Raw genomic sequence first — 13,117 nt, 5'->3', positions numbered from 1 at the left:
CACACACAAACAAATAAATAAGCTTTTCTCAGGACATTAAAAACGGACACAAATAACTAATATTAACTTAAACCTAAATAAAATACAAAAATAGTGTATTGCAGAACATTTAACAAAATAACCATCAAAAGATAAATAATTAGATTAAATAAATAAATTAAATTAATTAATTAAATAATCAAAAAATACAATTCTCAGGACATAAAAAACAAATTAATAATAATAATAATAATAATGATAATAATAATAATAATAATAATAATACGACACCTAAAATACAAAAAGTAAAAAAATAAATAAATAAGATTAAATGTTGCAGGGCACTCAATTTAATCATCCTCCAAAGATAAATAAATAAATATCAGAAAAAAACATATAAATAATAACAATTTAAAATTAAGACAATTCAAAAACAAACAATAAATTAGGTCATTAAAATATTCAAATGAAATAAATAAAGAAATTCAAATGAAAAAATAAATAAAGAAATTCAAATGAAATAAATAAATTCAAATGGAATAAATAAATAAATTCAAATAAAATAAATAAATACAAATAAATACAAATAAATAAATAAATAAATCTTTTCTTTGGACATACAAAACACACATAAATAATAATAACTTAAACCTTTGAAGTAAGATACAATGAATAATGTACTGCAGGATATTCAACTAAATCATCCTCCAAATTAAAATAAAGAAATAAGCAATCAAATAAATAATTTTGTCAGAATATTAAAAACATCAATTAATAATGATAATAATAATCTAAAATACAAAAAGTAAAATACAAAATAATGTATTGCAAGGCATCCAATAAAATCACCCTCCAAAAATAAATGAAATAAATAAAAAAATTCTCAAAAAACCCAACAACAAATAAATAATAACAAATTTAAAGTCTAAAATACAAAAAGTAAAACGGTCAAATTAAAAAAATAATGCATTGGGGATGCACAAAAATATCTATTTACAAATAATCAATCAATAAATTAAGTAATCGAATGGATTAGGACACCTCTGTAAAAAAAAAAAAAAAAAAAAAAAAAGGAAAAGCAAACGCAAACTCAAACGCAAAATACCTGAAAACACATGCAGGTCATCCAACAAAAAGTAATAAATAACAATAAAGAGAATGAAAAAATAAAGAGACGCTCTGTAATGAGTGCAGTATGTGTGAGTGAACATATAAGAGCTGATCATCTGCTATAAAGCCTCCGGTACTGTGATGCTCAGATTCAGCTTTTCACCTCTCACACATTAACATTTCCATCCAGAAATGAAATGAACACTGACAGACTGAGACAGAGAGCATTACTGCAGCCTGAGGCTCTACAGAGGACAACAAGGTACATTTAAAGAGACAGTTCACCCAAAAAATCTATTATATAAACTCACTCACCCTTAACTTGTTTAAAACCTTGAGTAAAAAAAAAATGCTAAGAGTTTCTTTCTTCTGTTGAACACAAAATCAGATATTTTAGACAAAAGAAGAATGTTGGAAACCTGTAACCACTGACTTCTATAGTAGTAAAAACAAATACTATGGAAGTCAGTGGTTACAGGTTTTCGGCATTTTTCAAAATATGAAAACCTGTAACCATTGACTTCCATTGTATTTGTTTTTACTACTATGCAAGTCAGTGGCTACATGTTTTCAGCATTTGTCAAAACACATTCAGCATTGTGTTCTACAAATGAAACTTAAAGATTTGAAAACCTGTAACCATTGACTTCCATAGCATTTGTTTTTCCTATAGTACTATGAAAGTCAATGATTGTAGGTTTTCATTATTTTTCAAAATATCTTCTCATGTGTTTGTTTAACCGAAGAAATATACTCATAAACATTTGAAAACCTGTAACTATTGACTTCCACAGTATTTGTTATTAAAGTCTTTTTTTTACTATGAAAGTCAATGGTTACAGGTTTTCAGCATTTTTCAAAATATCTTATTTTGTGTTTGTTTAACAAAAGGAATAAACTCAAGTTTTGAAAATCTGTACCCATTGACTTCCATAGTATTAGTTTTTCCTACTCTGCAAGTCAGTGGTTACAGGTTTTCAGCATTTGTTGAAACATATTCAGCATTGTGTTCTACAAATAAAAGTAACTTAAAGATTTGAAAACCTGTAACCATTGACTTCCATAGTATTTGTTTGTCCTACAGTACTATGAAAGTCAATGATTGCAGATTTTCAGCATTTTTCTAAATATCACCTTATGTGTTAGTTTAACAGAAGAAATAAACTCAAAGTTTTGGAAATCTGTACCCATTGAATTCAATTGTATTTGTTTTTCCTACTATGGAAGTCAACGTTACACGTTTTCAGCATTTTTCAAAATATCTTCTCATGAGTTTGTTTAACAGAAGAAACATAATCATAAACATTTGGAAACCTATAACTATTGACTTCCATAGTATTTGTTTTTCCTAGTTTGGAAGTCAATGGTTACAGATTTTCAGCATTTTTCTAAATATCTTCTTATGTGTTTGCTTAACAGAAAAAATAAAGTCAATAAGATTTGGAAATCTGTAACCATTGACTTCAATAGTATTTGTTTTTCATACTATGGAAGTTAGTGGTTACATTTATTCAGCATTTATCAAAACATCTTCAGCATTGTTTACTACAGAAAAAATGAAACTTAAAGATTTGAAAACCTGTAACCATTGAAACTATGAAAGTCAATGATTGCAGATTTTCAGCATTTTTTTTTCAGCATTTTTCTAAATATCTTCTTTTGTGTTAGTTTAACAGAAGAAATAATCTCATAAAGTTTTGGAAATCTGTACCCATTGACTTCAATTGTATTTGTTTTTCCTAGTATGGAAGTCAGTGGTTACAGGTTTTCAGCATTTTTCAAAAATATCTTCTCATGTGTTTGCTTAACAGAAGAAATAAACTCATAAAGATTTGGAAACCTGTAACTATTGATTTTCATAGTATTTGTTTTTCCTTCAGTATATGGAAGTCAATGGTTACAGGTTTTCAGCATTTTTCAAAATATTTTCTGTGTTTGTTTAACAGAAGAAATAATCTCATAAAGATTTGAAAACCTGTAACTGTTGATTTCCATCGCATTTGTTTTTCCTCCTATGCATTTTTTCAAAACATCTTCTTTTGTGTTTAGTATAAGAACGAAACTCATGAAGGTTTGTAAACACTTGAGAGAGAGAGGGAATAGTGAGTAAATTTTTATTTTTGGGTGAACTGCCCCTTTAAGGCTTTTTAATACCAGCTCATAAACTTAAATGGCATCAATATTAAAAACGAGAGTTTATAAACACAATAAAGCTGAAATAATAAAAATAAAAGATGAAGTGAAACAATATTTTTAATTAATAAAACTGAAATGATTGGTAACGCAAACGATCATTTAAATCAAACTTCTACAATCATTAAAACCACCATGAAATATTTAAAATAGAAATATACTGAAAGAAAATAATGAAATTAAATAGAAAAATTAATAAATAATAAATGAAGCAGACTGCTTGAGGCGACACAGTGGCTCAGTGGTTAGAAGAAGGTTTGAGTCCCGGCTGGGTCAGTCGGTGTTTCTGTGTGGAGTTTGCATGTTCTCCCCGTGTTGGTGTGGGTTTCCTCCGGGTGCTTCGGTTTCCCCCACAGTCCAAACACATGCGCTATAGGAGAATTGGGTAGGCTAAATTGTCCGTAGTGTATGAGTGTGTGTGTGTGTGAATGAGAGTGTATGGGTGTTTCCTATTACTGGGTTGCAGCTGAAAGGGCATCCGCTGTGTAAAACTGCTGGAATAGTTTGTGGTTCATTCTGTGTGTGTCTGCAAGTCTGTTTGTGTGTCTGTCTCTGTTTGTTTGGTCTGTCTCGGTGTGTGTGTGTGTGTGTGTGTGTGTGTGTGTCTTCCTCTGGGTCTCCAGTGTCTCTCCACCTGTCAGTGTGTGTTTTTCCGTCTAACACAGATTACAAACAACATGTGACCTCTGACTCTCATCCACTGCGACCTGAGGTCTGACACACACACACACACACACACACACACACACACACACACACACACACACACACACACACACACACACACACACGCGCGCGCAACACACGCAACACACGCAACACACGCAACACGCACACACATATGACTCAGGGCTGTCTGACTGTCTCTCTTTGTGAAATGCAGCATCAGCCGAACATGCAACAGTTCACACAGACGTCAATCTGCTGACAGCAAACATCACATCTCTGAAGAAAACCTGTCTGAAAACACACACACTGCAGTCAGGACACTTTCACACTCACGCACACAACAACACATTAGTTTTTGTGTGCATCAGTGTGAATATTAATAGTGATATTAATTAAAATGAATAAATAAGAATAAATATTTAAATAAAAAATTAATAAAAAATAAAATAATAATGATAATAATAATAATAATAATAATACATTTAAAATATTATATTATTTTATACAAATTTCTAAATGAAATTTTTACAAAAATACCCAAATATTAACTTGGGAATCACCTTAACCAAAATAAAATAAATAAGATAAAAAATTCTCTGCAACTATAAATAAATACATAATAATAATATAAAAAATAATAATAATAAAAAAATAATAATATTAAATATTTATTTATTTATTTATTTATTTTTAGTGGTTTTTAACCTTTAATAAATAGAACAGCGCAGAGAATTGACAGGAAATAGTTGGGAACAGAGAAATAGCAGAGGGATTGGCAAAGAATCTTAGGTTTGTTACCTCACTACTGCAGCAACATTTAAATAAAATGAAATAAAATTGGAAACTATAAATAAATACATAGTAATAATAATAATAATCATCATTAATAAATTGCTAATTAAAAGTATTATATATAATATTTATGAAAATCCCAAAATTTTAAGTAAATTAAATAAAAAAATATAAAATACAATATACTGTATATATATATAGACATTATTTTTAAACACATCTATAGTTATGCAGTGGCACAGAGTTAGACCTCTCCCTTGACTTCACAGAAACGTGTGCGGCATGACATCACTATGTTGTGGTGACGCTAGTGGTTAAATGCCGGCAAAGTAGAACATGGAAGCAGCTTGAAGCGTAAAGCGTGAGTATTGCCGTCTCTCAATATGCGTTCTTCAGTGATCTTGCATCCCCGTGTTCTCGTTCACATCATCATCAACTGCCAAAGTTCAGTTCCTAAACTCAAGACTGCAAGAACGGAGGACTCAACAACTCAATATACAACACACTCCTGCAGTGACTGGCTAGTTAAGAGATGAAGGTTTTCGATATTTGTGTATTCTCGTCTATTTCCAAATCATGAAGCTCCATGTTAATAATAATCAGACACTTTTCACGATCATCACATCATCCTCTCATATTGATTCCTGAAGGACCATGTGACCCTAAAATTAGATTGATGATGAACGCCAGTGTAAACACATTAAGTTTGCGTGTAAATGTGCAGTAAAAGCGTGCGTCTCACCAGGTTTCCGACAGACAGCATGCGGTTGAACTCATCTGTCATGGGGTAATGCTCCAGCGCCATGAACAGTGTGTTGAGGACGATGCAGATAGTGATGGCCAGATCCAGAAAGGGGTCCATCACCATGATCTTCACCCACTCCTTCACCTTTAGCCAGCGCGGAGAACACGTCCACACCAGATACTTGTGCGCAAACACGTACCAGCACGGGTGACACTTCTGCTGCGCCTCCTCCAGCTCTGACACACACAACACAACACAATTAATGATGGCTGCTGTCAAAACACTGCTTCATCTTGTAGGATCTTTGTTTTGAGTCAGTGTGTCAGTCAATTAATCAATTAATCAAACATGTGTCAGTGTTGAGGTAAAGTTGGTTTTATATTCGCACATTCGTTCAGTGACAACTTGTGACAAGCTCCCTATATGAGGAGTGCCCAAACTTTTGCGTGTGAAGGGTCAAAAACCAAACTTAATTGAGGTAAACATACCATTCAGGAGTTCACCCTTAGCTGAAGATTGATCACTAAGCTAGTTTGGCATGCTGTCCCAGGAGAGAGCCCTGAGCTCATAAGATCCTCGAGCCCAGGGCTCCCTCCTGTTTGCAAGGCAAGAGGGGAGTTTGAGCTCAGGTAGATCTCAAGAACTCTCCTGTTGTAGAAGCTAATGAACAGATAGAGATTGGTCTTAAGAGATAACTACTGACTACTTACTTACTAGGAGCATGTCTATGGTGCCAATTTGGATTAGTCAATTAGAGGGAGGAAACCAGGGAACCCGGGGGAAACACACATGAGCACGGGGAGATCGTATAAACTCCGCACAGAAACGCCGGCTAGCTTGGTAAGGACTAGAGCAGTGACGCTCTTGTTTTGAGGCAATAGTGCTAACCACTGGGCCACCGTGCCACCCATCTAGGAAAGGAGGAGGGGTAGGGGTGGAAGGGGGGATTCTTTAAAACAAAGATGGCTGTGATATGGAACTTAGGGTATTTATAGTGGCTTAGGAATTGAATGATTGGTGAATCAAAAATTTAATAATGCAGGACCAGCCACAAGCAATCATAATGTGCACACATGCTCACATGTGTTTCCCCCGGGTGTTTCCCCCAGGTTCCCTGGTTTCCTCCCTCTAACTGACTAATCCAAATTGGCACCATAGACATGTGATAATCTCAAAATTAGTTTATAAATAAACTTCACTTAACGATGCCATGGTAATGTCCTATAAATTCCTATAATACATTTCCTATAATGTAAATTGTATTGATAAACAGGGCTGTCAAATGATTAAAAAATTAATTAATTAATCACTGATGCGTCACGACTTAACAAGCGGATACTGTTTCTCATGGTACTATGAATATTCAGACTGAAATACTGAAGAAACACTGTATGACAACATTAGCTCTGTTTAATTAACTGTGAACAATGTTATACTTTGATAGTTATTGGCGGCTGCTAATATGCTTTCACTATTTAATTTGCAAAGAATACTTTTCTAAAACTATATTATCAGGGATAATCCGCTTGTTAAGTGGTGACGTGTTTGTGACGAAAGTAATACTGTTTCCGGGTCCAAGCGGCCATTCATTTGAGTGGAGAAAACATTTGTTTATAATTGCGTTTTATTCCTATCACACATTAAAATAATTTTTACATAAAGTTTTAGAGTACACAACAATCTCTGAGCTTGCTGCATATCAAATGCCAAAATTTTAACAATTTATAAAACAATGAATCACTTTCTGGCCATCGGATATTAGGCATGGACATATATACTGCCATCGTGACTTTCGAAAGTAATAAATGGCTTTGTTATCGTTTATTATTACCATTTCATGAATCTCCCCATTCAATTGAATAGAGCGCTTGGACCCGGAAGCCGCTCCGCGTGACGTCACACTTAACAAGCGGATATCCGAATATAAAACCAACTTTTAATTGGCCTGATTTCATTAAAGCTGACATATTATACTTCTTTTTACAACATCTCTGACGTGCCTGGAGTGTGTACTGACTGATGCAAGTTGAGATGACTAGAACAATTAAGTTGATTACATTTTTTTATATAGCGCCCAGAACAAACAATTCAAACAATAAAAACCTTGAAATGTATAACAAGTAATGCATATTATGCAATAATAGGTCATATTTGCCTACATTACATGATAAGTACTTTTAATGTAACATTTGCATTGTGCTTGATATGTCCATTTTAATGAATGTTTCACCAGCTTTTCTTGCATTCACATGATTTTGACCAGCAGGTATCACACTGAGGGAAAAATAGTTTTAATATTCACACATTCAAACGTTCTCCCTTATAATATACATTTCAGAAAAATGTCATTTGTAAACTCTAAACAGTGAAATCATGCTAGCAGCCAATGACTATCAAAGCACAACACTGTTCACAGTCAAATAAACAGTGCTGGGGCCTGTTTCAGAAAGGAGGTTAAGTGAAAACTCAGAGTATTTTAACCCTGAAATGAGAGAAACTCTGGGTTTTCCATTTCAAAATGGCAGGTTTGTTAAACTCGAGAAATCAGGGTAAGTCAAGCCTGTTTCTGAAAGAGAGGTCACTTTAACTTAGAGTCAGTTACTGTGGTAACTTACTCTGTGAATCTAACCTGGTCAGAAGCAGGTTTTATTCTCTAAACTCAGAGTTTCTGTCTGTCTCCTCCCCTTTTTTAAAGATGAAGCGGTATTTCTCGCCTTAGCCTTACGTTTCCACCCACCTATTTTAATGCTCATTTTGGGTACGTGCATAAAAACGATTGATAGAAACGTCATGATGCACATAACTTTTTTAAATATGCATAAAAAACGCGCATAACTGTGTAGGATAAACTTTTATTCGATAGAAAATGTGCGCATAAACTACGATGGAAACACTTTTACTGAACAAATTACAGTATGTACATTAAAAAAAGATCATGATCATATGATGATAAAAATGTGTGTAAATTAACAAACCAGCAGGCTGAGCACACTGTAACACGTCTTAAATATTGTTTTAGTCATTCTAAAATGCATTAACTGTTTCAGTATTAGTGTATATTATTAATTACCTACGAACGTCTGGTGTTCATTGTGTTTCAGCATTGTCTTCTGACATCGAGGCGCAAGTACATTAATTAGGCTAAATAAAGAATTAATTGACGCAGCTTCTTCTACCACAGTAAATTCTGTTTGTACTGTTGATATTTGGTGCCAGTTTAATCAGGAAGTGATGATTTTTTTCTCCTTGACTCGTTGGATGGAATTTTATTCGCATCTTTTATGCAATATTCCAGTTTTGCACATACATTTATGTAATATATTTGGATGGAAACACAGCTATTGCCTACATTTTAGTCACACACAGAAGAACTGTACGAGAATGGCTTATCCTTTTTTAATAAATAATTAAATAATTCACCTTCGACATGCACTGTAACTAGATTAATGGGATTATTATTCTTTCTAAAAATTATTTTTAGTACTGCTTACCTTCTAAATGTTATATTAACCTCTATCACTTGATCAATAAAAAAGGCAGACACACAAGTGCACTGTTAAATCATTTAAAACTAATAAATGTATAAAAAAGTTTAGAAAAAAAATATAAACGTCACACATTTCATTACTTATTTTATTATACTTAAATATTTAAATACTTAAAAAGTGAAATTAGGCATTAACTTGAGCAGCTGTTTTCCCACGCTAACTGTCTCTGCTTTACTGATGGTTGCTTCTTTTCAAATATATACGCTCATATTTGCTATAACTTTGCATGAGAACATCAAGTTCAGCTGGAGAAAGAAATGCTGATCTCTTTTATAAGATGTTGCCATAGTCACTCGTAATGTCTGCGCTCCACTGATAATGCCTTTTTAAAGTCACGGTGCGCGCTTAACTCTGAGTTGGTCTACTTGAAGTTGATTGACCCAACTCAGATCAGCTGTTCTGAAACCGAAAACTCAGAGTTTTTAATCTCTCGGTAAATCAACTCAGAGTTCAAGTTTAAACTCCGAGTTGTTTGAACCTCCTTACTGAAACAGGCCCCTGATGTTGTTTTCAAGTCATGTTTACACGTGATTTCAGACAAATATTTAAAGTATCATGCTAAACAATACGGAGCATGTCACAAGTTGTCTCTGAAGGAATGTGCAAATATTAAACCCACTTTACCTCAAAAGGCATCACTGAGGTGTTTTGAAAGTCTTAAATCACTTCCAGCTCCATTTCCTTCATTATTAAACTCAGACCAACAATCTTTAAAACATCATCAATGCTCTTTCAAACTTTTAATATTTGTTCTTATTAAAACCAAACACTTACAGCTCTAGTTGTTTCAATGAACCCAATCATTTTGAATACATCAATAACAAGGTCTATTTTATAAACCAAACCAAACACTTACAACTGACTCCATTTTGTATTTTTGTCTCTTAAACTCCGCCTCCAAACATGTCAACCAATCTGATGTTTGCAAACCTAAAGGGCACAATGATTGACAGGTGTTTCTGAGGGACTCTGGTTGGTTCTCTAAAGTTTAGTTTGTTCCTCAAGGCTCATATTTGTTTCATTATATTTGACTATAATATAAATATTAATGCTAATGTTATTAGTGTAGGTGTATTACCCTGTCTGACTGAATACTTTACAAAACAATAATAAAACTTCACATACATCTAGAAAAAACACTTGAGGTTAAGTTACAAATTGGTTTAGTTTTTTTTTTTGCTCGTTTTTTTGAAGCCCCTAAATAAGTTTCTATTAGTTCTAGATGTTTCATCACTAATCACTGTACTTTGGTAATTACTGGAAATTTAAACACCTTTTAAAATGTTTACAATGCTTTAGAAGTATTTTTCTAATATTAAAAAAGCTTCTCCAGTGAAATCTAGGGATGGCTGACATGAAACTGACGTTTCGACACAGTGTCGAGATCCCGAAGCGCAAGTGTTTCGAAACACTGTACCGAAGCATGATCCGAAACACCCAGGTCACGTGACTAAAGTGTTTCGAAACACTTGGTCACGTGACAAAAGCGATTCAAAGCATCGATCATTTCAGAGGCGTTTCAAGACCCGGAGAATCTGAATTTCACTGGCATGATCTTTATTAAGTCTTTGACTTGTATGGCCTAGTGGACCGTGCTTGTGCACTATGGAACTGTATTTCAATATTATTTTGGGTTCGAATCTCGACTATTACAAATGCTCCAAAATCATAATTTTATGTATTTTAATCATGTTACTGTTTTATGGTGTAGCCTAGATAGGATACAGCTGCGGATACACCATCAATTTAGCATCATTTTTGTAACACTGTAAAACAATAATTCATATTTTTACAGTACTGTGATGGGTTTGGGTTTTGGATAGACGTTAATAAAATACAATGGGACATTTAATTAATAATATAAATAATTATTGTTAACTTCTGGCCACAACTGTATCTGATCTAGTAACAACCCTGTTATATTAACAAAATACAAATTTATTTACAAATGTTTATTCGTATGTCAGAGCAATGTTGAAACAAAACAAAGCATTACCAACTGGTATTAAGGCATTTCAACACACTTGTGACAGTCTGGATTCGAACCCATTTTTCCCGCATGGTAGTCACGTACTCTAACCGCTCGACTAAACCATCTGATGATTCAAGGCTACAAAGTGGGGTTTGATACATCAATTTGCTCAACTGTTCTTTGCTGAAGCTGTTTCAGTGAAATACAGATAAAATGACCACTAGGTGTCACCGTAGAGTGGTGTTTCGAAACGTTTCGAAGCTTCGACACATTTGCTTCGATAGTTTCAGTGTTTCACGAAGCCTCGCTTTGCCCACCACTAGTGAAATCAGACCAAATTAAAGCTAAGATACTGCAAGGTTTTATAGTTGTTTCAGTAAAGCCACTCATCAACAACACAGTCTATTTTCTAAACCCCGCCTCCAAACCCATCAGCCTATCCAAGGGCAGCATACCTGAAGTGCACAACGATTGACAGGCATCTAGAGTTTCCGATTGGTTCCCTGAAGTTAAATAGTTTGTTCTGGTTTCTAGACTCACTTATTCATTATATTTCACTATAATATAAACATTAATGCACTTAAATAAATGTGTACTATTATTAGTGTAGGTGCATTAACATGTTTGAATAAACAATAACAAAACTTCACATTAATTTAGAAAAAAAAAACATTTAAGGTATTATGTTACAAATGTGTTTATTTATCTTTTTTTGTTTTGCTGTTTTCTTGAAACGACTATATATGTTTTATTAGTTCTTAATGTTTTTTCATTAATTACTGTACTTTGTTAATTATTGGACAGTAGTTAGTGATGAAACATCTAGAAAAAACACTTTAAAAACCTTGTAAACCTTTTAAAATGCTTTAAAAGTATTTTATCTAATATTGAAAAAGCTTCTCCAGTAAAATCAGACCAAATTAAAGCCAAAAACTTGATGCTACTATAGTTGTTTCAATGAACCTAGTCATTTTGAACACATCAACAATGCTGTCTATTTTCTAAACCCCGCCTACAAACACATCAGCCAACCCAGGTGCAGCACACCTGGAGTCCACAATGACAGTCAGGCATCCAGAGTTTCCAATTGGTCACCTGAAGTTAGTTTGTTCCTGTTTAAAGACTGTAAACATTCTCAGGACTCACATTTCCTTGATTTCTGTCAGGTAGGATGGATTTAGTTCCAATATTAAACCAGCAAAGTGTACAAAATTTTAAATCAGTCTAGATGCACTTAACACTTTACAAAAAGCAAAGTAAACAACTGTCTTTTCCATCTGTCTGATGCAAAATATTCACATGTCTGAATGTGAATAAACCATGTTTAGTTTTCTAAGCAGAACACATGATGGTAGCAGTCAAAAATATGCATTTGATAACCGCTGATTTAAACAACAAAGTAATTTACAGCTCAGCACTGATAATCTCAGGGTTTGTAGCGAACGCTGCATGAGTAGGTCAGAATGAAAGGTTAGCATGTTGTTTTTCTCCCCAGCTGAGCTTGAATCACACTTGACAAGAGAAGACGCTCGTTCAGGAGGAACCTGTAAGCTTTCTAATGAGAAATGAGACCGAGATGGACATTTTGAGGATCTGGATTTGGCTCTGCGGCAGTAATGTGCGAGTAACTCCTGCGATGAGTGTGTGATGCTCCACAGCAGGTGCGGTCCACCTGTCAGGCTTTATTTCGTCCTCCGCAAGAGAAAATGACCAACAAACAGACCTTCAGTTAACACCAGCATCACCTGAACACAGCAGGACGCAAACTGAAGATGACGGAGAGAGTTCATGCAGAATTATACAAATACAATAAGATGCAATATACAAATACAGTGATAAAAATATATTTATTAACTTGAAAACTAATTATTTTAACTTTTACTATTATTATTATTATTATTATATTTTGCCTCTGATTCGTTGTTTCTCCTGACAGATTCTAACATAACATTCTATTAATTTATTTCACTGCTAATTTACCCATTTTTTTTCACATTATGCACAAGCACAAAATATATTTGTAAAGACTTGCTGTTGTTATGGTGTTAAGGAGGGTTGTTCTGAAATCTGTGTTGTTTCTAGGGTGTTGCTAGGGTTATCTTGTTTCTA

General features: G+C 33.7%; 1 protein-coding gene across 6 annotated transcripts in view; it reads right to left on the bottom strand.

The window, feature by feature from the left end:
- Positions 1–13,117, bottom strand: part of scn5lab (sodium channel, voltage gated, type V-like, alpha b) — a 251,401-nt gene that overhangs the window by 98,826 nt on the left and 139,458 nt on the right. For 4 of the 6 annotated variants that reach the window (XM_087308804.1, XM_087308807.1, XM_087308803.1 and 1 more), the window contains 1 exon segment: positions 5,486–5,724. In XM_087308804.1, the coding sequence (XP_087164930.1) occupies positions 5,486–5,724 (239 nt within the window). 6 annotated transcript variants of the gene reach the window in all.

The sequence above is a fragment of the Danio rerio genome, chromosome 24 (genome assembly GCF_052040795.2).
Source record: "Danio rerio strain M-AB ecotype USA chromosome 24, GRCz13ab, whole genome shotgun sequence".
NCBI classification, from domain to species: domain Eukaryota; kingdom Metazoa; phylum Chordata; class Actinopteri; order Cypriniformes; family Danionidae; genus Danio; species Danio rerio.
Note: the sequence above shows the minus strand (reverse complement) of the source record. Positions and strands in the feature narration are given on the sequence as shown.